We start from the raw sequence: 18,603 nt of genomic DNA, 5'->3' as shown, positions 1-18,603 counted from the left end.
TCTATCGATCTGTACCGCTGTCGGACCACCGAAAACCACCAACACTACCCATAAATCAGAGTACAATGGAGCCACTGGAATACTCCACACCTCGTTAATGCTCTTCGACTCCCTTCAACATCGTCGTCAGTCATCATCTTCTCTTATCTACCTTCAGATCTGTTAGAAATGTAATTTTTGGTCGATTCTTGTATGAATAATTGATTCTAGTTTTGATTTCTGATTTAAATTTCTTTTTTGAATGTTTGGTTTTGATTTTTGGATTTGATTTCTCGTTTGAATGGATTTCTTGGATTTGATTTCTCGTTTGAAAGTATTTCTGGTGTGGAGGTATCGAGGTTAATCTAGAATTTTCGATTTTTTATTCGATGGGAGAGATGGTTGTAATTTAGTCTAGTTTAGAGTTGGTAGTGATTTTCGAGGACATATTAGTTGTAGTTTACTCCGGGAAAAAGAAACCAGATGGGATGAACATCCTCTTTAATAAATGAAGGTTTTTTTTACCACATGTCATCTTCTCCTTCATTTTGACACTTGTCATTTTGTGAGAATCTTAGAAATTTTATTTTCCACTTGTTATTTTTTAGGGATTTCTCTTTTCTTAAAAGCAAAATTCCATAAAATTGTAATCGGTTTTATAAGGAAATAAAATCATCTTATTAATTTGGTAATAAATTATCATAAATAATTCAAACAATTTTGTTTCTTTTGTAGATTTATTACATTATGTTATGTAAAGTATTACATTATAAAATATTTCATATTTATATATTTATATTAAAATTTTATTTTTAATAAACTCGTGTAGTGTAATACACGGGTCTTACACCTAGTTTAACAATAAATAAATTAATAAACTAACAATAATAAATAACAAAAAGATAAAGATAAAGAAATACATTTAAAAATAAATAAATTAGTAAGAATAATACAGTCATTTCACATTTAGTAGGGACTAAACGCGTAACAAAATTATATTTTAGGAATCAACCGAGTTAAAAAAATAAAAAATAAAAAATAAGGACAAACACGCAGATTACCCCAAAGTCTGTTCAAAATATATCATATATCTTAAATTATATTCATTTGAAACACTAATATTTTCAACTTATGTTACTTTATTTTTTCGTTAATTGAAACATGTTACATATACACGGTCATCATTTTCATATGTGATTACTCATATTACATGTGACAATGATTTATATTCATCGATCTATAAAAGAAAAAAAAAACCCATAAATAATAAGATCTTATACTTGAAAAAAAAATAAAGTGCAACAAAATAAAACAATGAATATATATTTACAACAACCTACAATCATAAAATTGCTAACACTTAATGAATAATCCATTTGGGTTCGATTCATCAACAAATATAAACTTTCCATAAATATGTAAATTTAAAGCGATAAACAAATACATGTAGAGTTATAAATGTTATAATAAAGTTTTTAACAATGAGTTTGTAGATTTTTTATATAATCTTTAAATTGTATGTTATTTAAAACAATATAATATTTTTTAAATGATTTGATGTATACATTTCCTACAATTAAATACATTAGACACCCACCAATTTTGTATCATCGCTAACTTATCAAATATTCGCTTTTTTTATAATATATTAGCTAATTCGTTATATTCACCACTAACCACTATAGTAGTGGGTGTCATATCATCATCACACTCCGTATCATTAACCATATGATGCCTACCACTAAGCACACCACTCCACTTTATTTTTTTTATTTAAATTTAAATCAAAAATACATAAAAATAATATAATATTTTTTAAATACTAGTTTTTATTAATTTAAAATACCAAATTTCATTAATTAAAATAAAAATAAAATTAGAAATAAAAATTACATTATTTAAAATAAAAAAATAAAAATAACATTAGAAATAAAAATTACATTATTTAAAGAAATAAAAAAAAAACTAAAATTACCAAGCTTAACTAAAAAAACTATCCCATATTCTTACGTTGGACTCGAACGAACTCCTTCATCGTAAGAAATAGCTCCAAATCTTCGCCTTCAAGGTCGTCCACTTTCATTTTCAAGATTTACATATCGGTTTTTGTTTGAATCACCAATTGTGTTTCTATCATTTTTTGTTCTACCCAACTCAACATCTCCACCTTCGTTTCTTAAACGTGCACATAACGATCAAATTTATCTCCAAATTGATCCATAAAACTAGATCCTGAAGTCGTGGAAGCTGTTTTTTTTTTCTTTATTTCTTCCAACGGGCCGACGAAGAGATTGCTCGTCTTTAAGATCGAGCGGCCGTTGATGTCGAAATGTGTTCATCCATCCGATTGTTGAGACGTTCCGTCGGGGTTTCTTGAACGCTTTGAATCAAAAGATTGTGAACTTCCATCCATTTGCTCTTTCTATTTCGGAGCATCTTTCAACTTTAGCCAAGGTTTCACATACGGAAAAGCGTTGCAGGTTACCGTTCTTTCAAATTGGTCCAAAGCCGCCTTGAAAACATCAAAATCATTTGACCCGCTTTTTCGTATGTTTAGAAAGTTGTTGTAAATTCCTCCAAATTCGGTGCATTTGAGTCGAATATCACGCTACTTTGAGCTAATTTGATCGGGATTTCAACTTTCACTTCCCGTTAACTCATAAAACACCGCATTGACTTTCTCCTAAAAACAACCAAACGTTTGACTATTGCATTCAATCGGGTCTTGGGAAGCTGAAATCCATGCCTCGGCGAGCTTTTCTTCTTCGTTTTTTGTCCATGGTACCCTTTCTTGGGTGGTACTGGGTCGGACCGGTTTTTTTTCCTTTTTTTTAGGTTGAGGTGGTGGTGAATGTTGAGTTTCCGAAACGAAATCCGGTGAATGAGGGGGTTGTGATGGTTGTGGTTGGAATTGTTGTTGTTGTAGTTGTTGGAATTGTTGGAAAGCTTGATATTGTTGAAGTTGTTGTTCTTGGAAGGCCGGGAAATGTCGATATTATTGTTGGAAAAGTGTTGTTTGTTGGATAGGGGAATCGGTTTGAAGCAAATTGATAAAATCACCTTGAGGTGATTCCATGGTTATCGGGTTTACGATTTCTAAAGGTTTTTTTTTTTTTTTTTTTGGGGGGGGGGGGGGGGGGAGGGGGTGTTTTGGTCAGGATCCATTTTTTATTGATATAAAATTGTTCTGTGTATTGTGTATAGAAAAAGAAAAGAATGATGTAAATATTGAGTGTAAAAATGTGGTATTTATAGGTAAAAATAGAAGTCGTTTAAAAAAATGTTTAAAAAATTAGTCGTTCAACGGCTAATGGTTTTCTCTTCCACCATTGGTCATTATCCCACAACCAATATTATTTTGTCGTTTCATTTCGTGATGCATACCACAAGCGACCATGAGCACGAGGGGCCACGAATGTTCAATGTGCACGAGCCATGATCGTGGTCACCTAGACCACGGATACCTTCGTGGTATACATAACGGAAGACTTAGGACTACATGATTTGAAACTTTACTTTAAAACAAGAGTAAATTACACGAATGGTCTCTATGGTTTAAGGTAATTTGAGTGTTTGGTCCCTAACTTATTTTTTTAATTCGGAAGGTCTCTACTGTTTGTTTTTGTTACGCACTTAGTCCCTGTCTTACCTAAAAATACTATTTTTCTATTGAGTTTTAATTTATTTAAACAAACACACCCTCAACCTCACCTCTCTCACCTTACCTTACCTACCCCACTATTTTTCATATTTAAATAATGGTATTTTTAGGTAAGACAGGGATCAAGTGCGTAACAAAAACAAACAGTAGGGACCAAGCGCGTAACAAAACAAATAGTAGGGACCTTCCAGGTTAAAAATAAGTTAAGGACCAAACGTGCAAATTATGCCAAACCATAGGGATCATTCGTGTAATTTACTCTTAAAACAAATATGCAAACATAAGTTATATTACCAAATCCAAAAAATGTGTTATTAAGTTATTTGTCGTAAGAAATGTTTCAATGTAAGATAAGGTTAGACGTTAAGGTGTTGTTTTTTTTTAAGCGAAAATTCATGAAGTCTGCGGACCACCTCTGCAATCCTCTGTAGCAGAAGAGGTGGAACAAACGGTTGCAACCTATAATAAGAAGTATGTTTGTTTTTAACATCTGCAGACTGTTGCAGTAAACTGAAATTTAAATAAACTAACTTTATAAACTGAAAATAATTCTCAACACCAAAATTTAATAATTCTAGTCTTAAAATATTGAAAGAATACTAAAAAGAACATGTAAAAAACAAAATTATAAAACTTTAAAAAAAAACTTTAAAAATATAAAAGAAGCTATTAGTTTTATTCTAGAAAGAAAAACTAATTTTAAAAAACATAAAAAAAAAATAATAATAAAAAAAATTAAGAAAATATTGCAAATGATGTCTACAAAGTTCGTAAAAAATTACATACGTTAAAAAAGATGCAATTAAAACTGAAAATATTATTAATAGAAACGGTAAAAAAAATTAAAAAAATCAAGTTAAAAAAATTTGTGGAAACTATAAAAAGAAATTTTATCAAATCCGTAAATAAAAATTTAAGAAAATCAAAGTTAAAAAAAAAAAAAAAAAAAAAAGTTATACCAAAATTCTAAAAATAGACTTGGGAAAAATGAAAGCTGAAGAGGTTAGAAGAGGCAAGTCAAGTGTTGCGTCACAGAGCACACACGCAGATGTTTTGTAGTCTGAAGTCTTCCAAAAAACAAACTGTTACGAGAGAGAAAATGTTGCACGTGTGCCGCGCCGCGCAACAGTAAATGGTTTGAAGAGGTTTTTTTTTAAAAACAAACAACACCTAAATAATCATACTAAACTCAATTTAGATATTTCTATCCTGTTAAATAAGTATCAAATAAAAAAACTTATATTGAGTTCTAGTAGTTTAACACTAAATAAACTCTAGTTGAATTTGAATGGTTGTAATTAATATAAATCTTTAATATGGTTTAACTAATATAATTAGAAGATTTATTATGGTGTTGATGAATATTTTACTAGAACGTATATGATTGAAAAAAATATAACAACATGACAATGTATCCAATAAAATATAATAAAAAAAAACTCAAAGAAATTAAAATAGATTTTAATTGTAAAATCATCCTTTTTTTTTCTATTATGTTCTAAGCATTTGTATCTATATTTATCCATATTTATATATCTTTATAAATTATATAAAGACTATTTAAATCAATATGGTTCAAGTTAGATCATCTATCTTGAAACATATTCATCTGAAACTTCCAACTCTTCAATTTCCTACTAATTAAGCACATTAATTTATTTTAACATTAAAAAATTTCAACTTTTAACTAATTAACCAATACTACTCAAAGTTTTTTTTTAACTTACAAGACTTAATATTAGTACTTATGACACCTAATTGGTTAAAATGAGGATATATAAAGTTCGTCTTTGTAGAATAGGATGCTCGAGTTTGAAATGAAAAGAAAGATAAGTAAAAATGACTTGAGAACACGTATCTTTACTTTAAAGATGCTTGTTTATTTATATTAAACTCAAAAAAAGGAAGATAAAGAAGCTAAAACAAATTACAGTTGCAAAACAGAAGACATGATGCATGCTTAGTGTTCTGTCTTAATGTAACCTGATGGAAAGTTATCTATAAAAACCAATTATACCAAAACATTTTATATTTTATCCAATTATATCATCCGTAAATGTAAGTTATATTTATTATATTGGTTTACAAAATGCAATTTACATCATGACGAGTAGCTCGACAAACACCGTCATTGGTGTTCGGCAATGCCAAAATTATGACGAAGTCGGTAGCCAAATGCCAAGTCTCTCTCTCTCCTCTTCTCAACCCATCTAAATGACTATTTTCTCTTTTCTTTTTCTAAATTTGTATCCTTTATAAATACAAACCAACTCTACTATCTTAATACTTCTATTTTCTCTCTAATACACTTATATATCTTAAATCTGTGATACAAACAACAATGGTCTTTCTAAATCGTGGAGTAAACATTCAATATTTTAAACGAGGAAGCCGAAAGTTTGTGCCTGAAAACACTATATATATATACAGAGAGACCGTGAATAGTTTGCACCAACGTCTCATGCAAGACTATTTTGACAAGCATGTGACTTTTTAGTGGTACTATTTTCGATGATGATTCCGAATGCACATACATTTATATGAACATATAATTGAAATTGATGAGTGTTGATATTTCCAACAACATTCAGATGTAAGAGGTATAGTCGGACTTAGTCAACTACAAAAATGCACATTCACACTTCGTTAATTAGCATACGACACCCCAGACGATGCAATGGATGGGAATTTCAAGATGTCTTTGCGGACCGTAAGGAAAAGTCTAAACAAGCTCTGCAAATTTGTGATTAGGCTTCACGCTCTATAATATTTACACAAGCCTACTTACAACGACGTCTAGACATCTGACAATTGTCTACTCATCATGAAAGCGTGCATGTCTTTCTTGGAATGCTCGGAAGCTTGGAGTGCCTCGATTGGGCATGTGTCTATCTATGTTTTCGTGAATGGGAAAACAGAAAGGATTTGCAATAAATAGCAATGTACTTTTTGTTTTTGACACATCATACACACCATTTGTTTTTTTTTTCACCTTATGTTTTTGTAGAATATTATTAAAAATCTCCGATTTAAAATGCATAATGTTCAAATGTTTCTATTTAACCTTTTCATATGCCATTCAACTTTCCTTTTAATGTTGATTATAACGTTAAGCTTACATTTTTTTCATTTATAGCATTCAACTTTCATTTTAATGTTAACTATAGCATTAAACTTTTATCTAAATGTTAATCATATCGTTTTAGTTTCAATAACTACAACATTCAACATTCGTGTCATTGATGATTATAGCATTTTAATTTTTTTTTCTTTTCAGTTATAGCATCGGCCTTTCATTTCAATGTTGATTACAAGTATATAATGACTTTTTCTAAACAAAACTTATATCTTATTAATTTAATAAAATTCTATATACTTTTGATTTTTCATCACCATTTTTAATTATCAGTATTGTTTTTTAGTTGTATATATAGTACACGTAACTAAATCTCGGAGAAACAATAACTATTTAAATTAAACAAGGCCTTATCTCACTGCTCTTATATGTTAAACCTAACTTTCTACAAAACATACATCATTCCTAACGACATATACTCCAAAAACCCCATTATATGTTAAACCTCCCCACCCCTTCACTAGAAAGTATTTTCTATCTTTCTTATTTTCTGATTTCATTTTCGATTGAAACAATGGTGTCTCAAGATGAAAGATATTAAGACTAAAAATTGTTATTTTATTCCCAAGACACCGCATGATGTAAACATAAAAATCTTTAAGCTTCGCAAACAACACAAGATTCCACAAAAGACTCTCCGGAACCTAAAGCTATCGTAGATACCAAAAAAAAGTAATTTCACAAAATTAAAAGCATTCCACAGATGCCATTACGCAAAATACAAGAATATTTCATGATAATGTTGCAAAAAATGGTCATCTTGATATAAATCTCCTATTTTGGTCGTTTAATGAGTAGCCATATATATTATAGCAGGATAGAAAAGAGAGAATAATGATATGTTGTTAACTTGTTGTATGTGATATTTGTTGATGATAACAAGAATTGGTATCTATACACCCAAATGTAGATTGTATTGTTCTAATAAAATGCAACTTAGTCATGACTAAAATCATTCAAAAGCTTAGTGATTATGGTTCTTGCTCTCAAGTCTCAATATAATATTATTAAAACATATATATATCTCTTCCAACTATTTGTCTATTGATACATAAAACATAAAACATAAAACATAAAACAAACCTTTTCACCAATTAAAAATGGGCGAAGGTCGGATATTAAAATAGGTAGCTGACCCTAAATATGCACACACTAACGATATGTACACTTTAAACCAGACAGATGAAAAAAAGGTTATAAAAATACAGATGAAGGTCAAGATGATTACCCCAACAACATTCAATAGGCATGAGACACCAGCAATCTCCCCTTCTGTTCCTTGATGAGGAAAACATCCTCTCGACTGAAAATCCAAAAGCAATTTGTCCTTTTTGGAAAACGTATCCATTAACCAACAACCAATCTTTTCTTCAGAATCAGGGATATCATTCACTACAATACGCCTGACATGGATATGAACTTCTGAAGGGGCCACCCCACACGCATTGTCTAAGAAAGTTGGGCAACGGCTTTTGTACCCAATTGTGATGTCATAAACTGCAATATATATATATATATATATATATATATATATATATATATATATATATATATATATATATATTAATATACCAAAAAGAAAACAAAGTCTTTTAAAAAGTAGATTAATTAAACGCATCATTATAATACTATTACTTGCTGGAATAAAGAGTACCTGCATCCAAACAGTCCCTTAGTTCCTCCATGCAGGCAGCAAATCCCTTTGTTTTTGGGAGTAGGACACTGTGTAAGATAGGCAGCCCGTTTTCAGATGCATATTTTTGGCTCCGAATACACTTCTGTTCACTACACCAGAATAAATATATAAATAAATATAAATTAGTCAATGATGTGATGGGATATATCAGAGGATGACAGAACATAACAGGTTGTACTGTGTTTGTGTTTGGTATGAACTGAGACTGACAAAACAAGTTGTACTGTGTTTGGTATGTAGTGGACTAGAGACTGGGACCGATGTCAATGGGACAAAATTTTGCAACTTTGTGGAAAAGACGTGAATGCCCTCCTATCTTGTGTAAGAAAAAAGATGAAATATGTATTACGTGAAATCGGTGCCTTCAGGGAAAACAGCAAGCCAGAGAGGATCTTGATGATTTTTAAAAGTTGAAAGCATGTTTCGCATAGTTGACTCGTCAACTTCCCATTTTCTCTCAACTGAAATGAACTCCAAAATGTGAAAAGCCCAACCAAATACAGGCAGCTTCATTAAACTGCTCTTGAGGACATATTTAATATACCCTAAACGCCCTTTTCGCAAGGCAAGATCCCATAAATACATCCAGTCAACTTCAGTTCTGTGGTTGGCAATGATCAAGACTCTCTCCTCCCTTTCTGGAAGAGTTTCTCCAGAAAATATTACTTTAGTTTTGTTTATTTTCTCAAATAAAAAAGGCCATAAAGCTAGCCAGCTTCCAAAGAAAAATGCTGTTGCTTTTCTGCTGTAATGTATGCTGAAAAATCTTAAGATAACAGCTGTGAAGAAACCACAGAAGACCAATATCACAAATGCTGTTGAAAGCAGGATTAGTAAACAGAAAACGCCACGTAGGACTCTTAATGGAGTCAGAGCACGTGTTTCTTGTTTGTTACTACTCTCAACAGCCATCTTCTTTCCACAGTTTCCAAAAAACAACTTGATACTTCAATACAGTGTCAGTGAAACCAATGTTACAAAATTACACATGAAGAGCTTAGTGGCTCTACAAAATTATAGCTCCTGCAAGAAAAGAGCTGATTAAGAACATTACAGTGGATTGAAATTTGAAAATATCATTGCATGCAAATTGCACTAAATGCATAGTTGCCTAATAAGTCATAAAGAAAAGAAATGAGAGGAAGATTGAAATTGCAGAGGTCTCCTATCAATGGAAGCAGCCTCTTAACCATTGTCTTTTGTAAAAAGTCATTATTTAGTGATATGCTATATACTATGCAATCAAGAGTATCTTGATTTGTAGTATTTTGGTTCAGTGGTGCTTCCCATTCTTAGTTTCGTTTTAATCTAAGATTAGTGTAGCAATTAGTAGATAACTATATTTTGTTACTACTTACTACAATTGCTCAGTGTTCATAACCATATATAATTAACTTATTTTAGGTAACATATTGTAATCAACTTTGAAGATACAAGTGTGCAATGCATTAGTGCTACTACTTATTACCACTATGCTCTCAGTGGGGAACTCTGTCAAACACTTGGTGCTCATAAAAAGTGAAAAGTAATGGCGTTGCATATCTTGTCCCCTCCTCCTCCCAAAAAGTAGCATGGACATAGCATCAATGTGAAACCCATTCCCCAAAAAAATGCAAACCCAGTTGAAACTGACCCAGGAAATCTAAACAAGTCGAAGAATGGATCAACAAACAGAGAAATGAAAAAAAACTGAAAACAGAAAACGAGCATCAACTCACCTAGGAGTACATGAAAAAGAGTAGCAGCTAGAAGGGCTGCTGCTAGTCCATTAGAATGCCCTTAAACAGTCCAAGAAATGACACCAAAATGGACAAAAAGTAAGATCGAGTGAAGAAGCTCAAATTCAAGTTACGCATTGAAAAAAGAATATAATAATCAACGTGGACACAGATCCCATTTTGGAATTGCGCCGCCAAACTAAACAAATCAATTAGCGAATCTCATTAACGACACAAATAATTAAATATATCGATTTAGCCTATACACATGCAACTTCAATATAAAATAAAAATGCACCTCGTTCTGCTACTAAACCTAGTGAAAATCAAACTCCAAATGATCTAATAAGAACGCACAATCTTCAAAGCAAACAGTGGTAATAAGCAATAAGAATCGATCGTACGAAGATATGAAGTTTATGCAACTGTTGAATCATTGTAATATACATAAAATAACATTAGATACAAACCTAAGAAGGAGATGATGACGGCCTTATTTCTTGATTGAAGCGTTTTAGGGTTTAAATGGCACTGTAACGGCAATGGCGATCAGCTACAGTAACTCTTACCCAAAATCTTTAGAGTTCAAGAGAGAGAAAGATAGAGCGCTCTGCATAAATTCCAGTTGGATTCTTCACCGCCTTCAGCTTTATTTTTTATTGACGAAAACGAGAAAGGCTCGGTAATTGTTTTTTCCGTTATTCCACTTACTTAAATTGAGTAAGTTAGGGGTGTTTGGGCGTTATTTTCAAAATCACTTATTGATTTATGTTTTTTAAAAGGTTAATAAGTTAAAATGGTGTTTGGTAAATATTACTTTTCTAGTGTAAAAAAGAATAATCATTTTAAAAAGTCAGAAATTTTTTATTTTACAAAAAATCAATAAGAAAATCTCACATTAATTTTCATGTTCAATCGGAAGTGAAAAAAGAGGTTTTTTATATTATTCCACTTGCTTCAATTAAGGGAGCTATTTTTACACAACAATTTTTTACCGCAAACAAAAAGTTTAGGGATTCTAAGCGAAAATCCTTAAATTAAAGAAGATTGCGAAATTAGACTTGGAGTAGAAATCAAAAATAAAATGGTTGTGTGATGAAAACTCAAACTTTTTCACAACACGTTAAAGATTAAAAAACAGAAAATTTTATTTGCAAGGGCTTATGATTAATGGAAACTAGTTCACTTATGTTTCAGCTATCAAGACAAAAGTTTGGCGATTTTTTGGGCTCAAATTTCAGGAACACTGTCAGGATCGTCCTTATTTTACTAACTCTAGATTTAAAATTCTCTCTGTTGCACAGGTGTTTCTTGGAGGCTCCTTTTCAGCTAAGTGAAGTCAAAGAGGCCATTTGGAATTGTGGAAGTGAAAAGGCTCCAAGCCCCGACGAGTTTACTTTCAACTTCTTCAAACATTTTTGGCCTTTTATTCAGGACGACATAATGAGGTTTGTGAAGCACTTTGAAGCTTTTGATTGTTTATCTAGAGAAAGTAACTTGTCCTTTATAACTCACTTGCCCAAAACGAAAGACCAACTCTCGCTTCATGACTTTCGGCCCATAAGTTTAATTGGAAGTGTTTATAAGATTATCTCCAAGATCCTCACCTCCGGATTGATTAAAGAGGGTTATCCGGACGGTGATTGACGAAGTTCAAACAACGTTTATTGGAGGTCGATGTATCCACGATGGCCCAATAATTATTAATCAACTAAGTTCTTGGGCGAAAAAAAAACAAGAAATAAGATGTTCCTCCTTAAGGTGGACTTTGACAAGGCTTTGATTGTATAAATTGGAAGTACTTGTTTTCAGTTATGAGGCAAATGGGTTTTGGCAATATTTGGATGTGGTGGATCAAGGGATGTCTCTCGTCCTCTAAAGCTTCTGTTATCATCAACAGGTCGGCTACTAAATAATTTCCTATTACTAGGGGAGTCCGTCAAGGAGATCCTTTATCGCCTTTTCTTTTTGTTGTCGCTACGAAAGGTTTAAGTGTTGCCATGAAGTCCACCTATGATCGCTTTTTGTTTCATGGGGTCAATATTCCAAAAAATGGCCCCTCGATCTCTCATTTGTTCTATGCCGACGACGCTCTTTTTGTTGGTGAATGGGCTAGATCCAATTTCTCAAATTTAGCGAAAATTCTAAAATGTTTTCATGCAGCCTCCAATTTAAAAGTCAATTTTAACAAGTGTAAGGTGTATGGTATCAGGGTCTCCGATAGTAAGGTGGCTAGATGTACACGGGTGCTCAGATGTGATGCAGGTTCTCTTCCCTTCGATTATTTAGGGGTGCAAGTGGGCGCTAATATGGAGCTCAAACATAACTGGAAACCTATAATCGAGAAAGTCTAAGCTCTCCGTCTAGAAGGTGAAGGCTCTATCTGTTGGCGGGCGGTTGACTCTGACAAAATCATTGTTAGGCAGTCTTCCTTTATATCATTTTTCTTTATTTAAAGCCCCTAAATCGGTTGTTGGTCATCTTGAAAAGTTACAGAGAAATTTCCTTTATGGTGGATTTGAAGACAAGAAAAAATATGTTGGGTTGAGTGGGAAGTTGCTATCGGTCTTAAAGAGAGAGGTGAACTTTGAGTGGGATCTTTTGATGGAAAACGTAGGTTACAATAATTATGCTCTAAGCGGAAAAACACTTAATAATTAAATGATTAGGGCACATGCAACCTAAATGGATTTATGTCTTTCACATAAAGGCAACATACTATAAATTATCAAACTACAATAACCCCAATGAAATCAGAATTCATAAAGGAAGATTACATAGCTTTTGATTTGTTATAGTAAACAAATCTAAAACCCTTCTTCAAAGATTTGGAAGCAAGCACCAGAAATCTCGTACCTCTGATGGTTCACACCCAACCCTAACAACTAGGAGACTTGAAAAGAGAAGAGAAAGAAGATCAAATTTCCAGCCTTGCTCTTGAAAAAGGAGTGGTCAAAATTTGAAGGTCAAGGGTTCCTTTTATAATGCAACTTGGAAACCTTAGATAACCCTCAAATGAATAAAATAATATTAATTCAAATTGGTAATCATCTAGCTTCTTATTTATTTGCAAGGAATATTCCAAATTGTCACACCCCAAAACCGGAACGGCGGAAACGTTATGGGGTGGATGACGTCATGTCAAGTATCACAACACATGCATTATAGTAATCAAAGTACAACAAAACATTGCATTAATAGTAATAATTTTTACATGGTTACATTACAACAATTCAAAGTATACAAACAAATATAATAAGTACAACAAGGTACTAAGCCGTCTTCATCAACAGCTCCGGGAGTGTACCTGTCTAATGCTAACCTGAGAATACAAGTTATTTGAAAAGCAAGTATCAGCATTTTTACAAATGCTGGTGAGTTCATAAGTATTTAGTGACATTTATCCAAATAACTTTATAAAGTAGTAGTTTAAGTGTTTACTGTGTATTAGAGTTCTTTCCAGAAAATCCTATATTTTCTTTAATAAAGCAGCCTTCTACCAAGACTGGTCAGTGTTATGTGGTAAAAAGTAGTTTTCCCTTAATTGATATCATTATCAAAATACTGAATTTGATTATTAAAGAAAGCAAGAGACAACAGGGAAATAACATAAGCCTCAGCAGTGAGGACTGCTGACTAAGGCAAAGGAATCATAGACTCCAGGAAAGTATTGAACAAACGACATGCCTGGTTTAGTCTAACAAGTGGAGACACAGACCCCATAAGGCACCAAATGAAAGGTACAACTGGTAAGGTCTAAAACAGTGAATACAGACCCCAGACAGTATCAAATGAAAGATATGTCTCGTAAGGTCAAAACAGTGACTCTGAAAATGAGATACCAGCATACAGTGTAAATTGCCGGCGAAATACCGTTACCTTCAGGCCAATGAATTATAAGGTAACCCGGGATACTCGTAACCATACTGACTAGAGTACCAGACGCCCTACAAGCGTCTAAAATATGACATTTGTCACCCGTTGGCTTGGTAGGCCGGGACTGTAGCTAGCAGTCTGGGTGCGGGGGTGTCAATCCCGTATAGATCTATACACACAATGTCCGCTCTCCCTACAAGAGATTCTGGTTACCAAATAGACGACGGAGAAGACCGTGTCCTGAAGATGCATCCCAAACAGTGGGTAGAGACTTCCAAATAGTGGGTAGTGTGTAAGTGCTGAACTAGAGGTAGAGACTTCCAAATAGTGGGTAGTGTGTTTCTAATGTAAGTGTAGACTAGAGGTAGAGACTCTTAACTGAACTGACTAGAGAATTCCTGTATATCCATACCCATATACATAATATGTAACTAATGAATCAAACGACCTTCGGACGGCCATCCGATCCCACCAGACCACATCTCAACGAAGAAAAGGAAATAGGGCGGACGAGCCTTCCTAAGTCTTTCAATCATTACTTATATGTACCTATATAAGCACAGACATACATCTAACTACGACTGAGTGTGTATCAAGTAGAATTAATTCTTGTGAAGTAGGAGCGGTCGCAAGTGAAGTAGGAGTGTCGAACAAGTATAAGCGTATCACGAAGTAGAGACGACAATAAGTGAAGTAAGAGTGTCTATCAGGTATAAGCGACTACAAGTATAAGTGAAATAGAGACAGTAACAGGTGTAAGCGTATCAGGAAGTGAAAGCGTTATCAAGTAGGATTTTACAATAAGTGAAAGCGAAGCAGCTGTAACTAACAAGTATAAGTATTCGACGTGAAAGAGAAATTTGATGAAAACCTTGGAAAACCTTTATATTTAGGAAAATCGCATTTTGTATTCTTTGGTAAAATCAGTGTGAAAACCTTTAGAAATCCTTGGAACCATTATAAATCAGTTTGAAATGATTTTGAATAAAACAATATAAGTAAGAGTTTGAAACAGTTTGAAAACCTTTTTGAAAGTCATCATAGTATCCTACTCGGTAAAACAGTGTACAGTGTGGTAAAATCTTGTGCATGCGGGTTATCAATCACATGTGATTGATATGATAACTGGCATGTTTAACTTGTATTCCCCCCCCCCCTATAAAACATGTAAAAACATATAAAAGGTTCATTCAGGGGTATGAACTCACCTGGTGTAAGTAGGTCCGACGAAGGTGCCGTTTGGGTATTCGGTGTCATGTAACGACTCGAACACACTCAATGACCTATATATCATATGATAACATATTTTCACATACAATTAGTATATTTAATACTAATTAAACAAATATACGCACTCAAAGGAGCGGAAAACACTTTGGTTAAGCGTTTGGGGTGTCCCGGGTAGCGTCTAAAGGTGTGTATGGCTTGGGAATGGAGTTTACTCTCCGAGAGTAAACCCTTATTACTTAGTTTACGGCCCAGGGACTACTCACCATGAGTTTACGGCCGTAAACTCATGGTGAAGGGTTCTAGTGTGTTTAAGGCTTCTAGCTTGATCATGGAATTATTCTAGGTCCAATTCCAAAAGGCATGAGTGGGTTTAGGGTCTTTAAGGGCACTATAATGGAGTTTACGGCCCAGGAACAACTCCTAAGGGAGTTTACGGCCGTAAACTCTCATTTCTTGAGTTTATTGAAGTTTCAAGCCCCTAATACCTTCCTAGCATTTTATAGAAATAGTCTAAGGCCATTTGGGGGGCAAAAACCACATTTTTGGCTTGGTTTGGGGAGTTTACGGCCTTGACACATGTCTGGGCCGTAAAATCCTTTTAATCCTCCAAATCCTTATGTTTAAATGATCTAAACCCAAGAGGATAAGCCCCTAATTTATGTATGAAGCCCTAGGGTGGGTTGGGAGTGTTTTTGGGGCTTTATGACATGTTTAAGAGGTGTTTACGGACTTGGCATATGCCTGGGCCGTAAACTCTCTTTTACCCCCTAAAATCATGTGATTTAATGTTTAAACACTCCTAGGCTAATCCCTTAATTTATTTCCAAGCCTTTAGGGACATTTTGGGGTCATTTTGGCCTCATTTAAGGTGTTTACGGCCTAAGGAGGAGCTTAGGCCGTAAACTCCTCTTCCATAGCTTCTAAGTCCGATTTTTAAGCGAAAAACACGAATCAATATGTTTAAAACAAGCTAGGATAAGCGGACTTACGATTTGGAAGCGTTTGGTTGCGGATTTGGGGCGAAAACTGGTCTAGAGAGAGAGTATAGAGAGAGGGTAAAAAGTCTCCAAATGGGGTTTACTCCCCTTTATATATGGGTGGGAGTTGGAGCTCAGTGGAATTCTACCCAATACTGCCGTTAAACAGGGCTTTTGGTCGCGCCCGATTTAGTGGTCATAATAATAAAACTAACTTTTCCAATTAAATGGAAATATGTATTATGTGTTTTTATTTCCTTTTATCACGACTTAACGGCATATTAAATGTAAACAATTGGAATGTTTATTAAATTTACGACCTCTAATTAACGGAACTTTTTTTTTATAAACTGGAATATTCCGTTAACGGTAACGGGGAAATGTAACGGGACAACTTGGGTTGTCACACAAATGCCCTGGAATACCCTAGAAACCATCCACCCCTTCCAAGGAAGGTTATGGAACATCTCTTGTTCAACTATTGAGTAATTACACTTTAACCCATGCACTTTTAATTAATCCAATTAACCATAAAATTAATTCTAATTAATTTCTTATTAATTCTTAATTATATATTACTATTTCTAATTAATATATTATTTTCATAATATATTAATAAATTCATTTATTGTTATTTATTAATCATGTGATTAATCAATAAATCAGTCTCTCTATCTAAAAGTCATCATATTTGATTACTAGGTTTGAGGACAACCCAAAAGGACTTTGCTAATAATTATAGTATATACTAATTCGGTTATTGGCTTAGACATCTACTCCAACAATCACCCACTTGGATAAGTATATAACTGCAATTACCAGTATAACTTTTAAATTAGACAACAAAGAGTGCTTCCATAGCAATTGTCGAACTTTGAACTAAACAAACATTAGTCATAAGATAAGTGATCAAATATTCCTCCGCTCTTCTAGATATTAAATGGCCACGAGACATGGATTAGAATCAATCTCATTGTCCAAAAATTTTGTTTCCCGATTTCTTGATTTGTGATGACGTCATAAGACTTCTAATTGAACACATCAATTTAGTCATGGATGGAACCAACACTATAAGTCAACACCAAATCACCGAGGGTCCCAAAGATATCGTTTTTTCTCGTTAAGGCAAAAGGAACTAATAAAATTTGACTCATATGCTTGTATCTTTTACTCACCAAATCGCACATGTCACTACGTTTTATAACATCATGTTACTGATGCGTTTTCGCAATACCATTGTACAATCGAATTGTAAATTACAACTCCTATATCTTAGTTTTAAGAATATAAGACATTGTCATCTCACAATTACTCAATGTTTATGCAGTTATCGCGGTCACTTGTCGCGATATAAAATAGCGGTTCTCGCGGTGGGATAGTGGTTTATATATATATATATATATATATATATATATATATATATATATATATATATATATATAATCACAAAGAGACATATAAAATGTAAAAACACATAACATAGTTATACAATGTCCACATCTACATAGCATATATTAAAAGAGTCTAAATCAAATTTCCAAACAAAAGATCAATCACAATCCACTGGTTCGACTTTCGAGTCAACATCGTCTAATGCATTCACTTCTACATCAAGGTCCACATAAACATCATCTTCCACTTCAACTCTAGTCTGGTCATTATCATCATCATCATCTCTATAACGCTCCCTTTTGATCCTCGTACTAGGCCCGATGTCTACATTTCCACCCATCGTTTCTCGCACATCCGACCAAAGAAGACCATCACGTGAATCCACAAAGTCTTGAAGTTCATCCTCTGTCGGTATCGTCCACTCATCATTCTCCTCTACATCTCTCAATAAAATAGGATCAGTTTTGTTGCTTTTTAGAGATTCAAATCTCCTTTGTAACCTTGTGTTATATTGGATAAACACAAGGTCGTTGAGTTTTTGCTGTAAAAGACAATTCCTTTTCGTGGAGCGTAACTAAAAGAAAAGAAATATGAAAAGTTATTTAGAGTTTCAAACTTTCTATTAAACTAATGTAATCTATAATTTATAAAAAAAAATTGTTAAAAAGACTTGCATTGTCAAATGTACTCTAATTGCGTTCACAAGGTGAAGCACTACACGTTTGACTAAGGACCTTGATAGCAAAATTTTGAAGCAAAGGAGTATCGATCCCATAAGAACGCCACCATATATCTATATCTTATAAATAAACATAAGTTAAAATAAGAAATAATAAGATTTGATTGCATTATAATTTTTTACTTATATGGTGCAACTTTCATTCTACTTCTTTTAGAGGTTGCAGATCCAAATTGGCCTTCTGAATCAATGTAGATAT

The 18,603-nt window shown here is 33.3% G+C and overlaps 1 protein-coding gene across 2 annotated transcripts; it reads right to left on the bottom strand.

The window, feature by feature from the left end:
- Nucleotides 1–7,719: 7,719 nt before the first annotated feature.
- Nucleotides 7,720–10,879, bottom strand: LOC145054131 (putative 1-acyl-sn-glycerol-3-phosphate acyltransferase 5). Of its 2 annotated transcripts, XM_079002273.1 has the most exons (6): nucleotides 10,661–10,879; nucleotides 10,191–10,250; nucleotides 9,941–10,114; nucleotides 8,822–9,495; nucleotides 8,431–8,561; nucleotides 7,720–8,273 (listed from the first exon to the last, which is right to left on the bottom strand). In XM_079002273.1, the coding sequence occupies exons 4-6, from the start codon at nucleotides 9,382–9,384 to the stop codon at nucleotides 7,864–7,866; spliced, it is 1,104 nt and encodes a 367-aa protein (XP_078858399.1). In that variant the 5' UTR covers nucleotides 9,385–9,495; nucleotides 9,941–10,114; nucleotides 10,191–10,250; nucleotides 10,661–10,879; the 3' UTR covers nucleotides 7,720–7,863. The 2 variants fall into 2 exon arrangements, with proteins under 2 accessions (XP_078858399.1, XP_078858398.1); XM_079002272.1 differs by lacking the exons at nucleotides 9,941–10,114; nucleotides 10,191–10,250 and having other exon boundaries at nucleotides 10,661–10,878.
- Between the last annotated feature and the right edge of the window lie 7,724 nt (nucleotides 10,880–18,603).

The sequence above is a fragment of the Lactuca serriola genome, chromosome 5 (assembly GCF_051521515.1).
Source record: "Lactuca serriola cultivar US96UC23 chromosome 5, Lser_US96UC23_V15, whole genome shotgun sequence".
Classification (NCBI taxonomy): Eukaryota; Viridiplantae; Streptophyta; class Magnoliopsida; order Asterales; family Asteraceae; genus Lactuca; species Lactuca serriola.
The sequence above is the reverse complement of the archived record's forward strand: the minus strand, read 5'-3'. Positions and strand labels throughout refer to the sequence as shown.

Coding starts and splice junctions, on each gene's coding strand:
- LOC145054131 (XM_079002273.1), bottom strand. CDS start 9,384: ATGGCTGTTGAGAGTAGTAACAAACAAGAAACACGTGCTCTGACTCCA. Junction 8,562..8,821: donor CCTGAAGGCACCGATTTCAC/GTAATACATATT, acceptor ATTCTGGTGTAG/TGAACAGAAGTGTATTCGGA. Junction 8,274..8,430: donor AAGGGACTGTTTGGATGCAG/GTACTCTTTATT, acceptor TATATATTGCAG/TTTATGACATCACAATTGGG.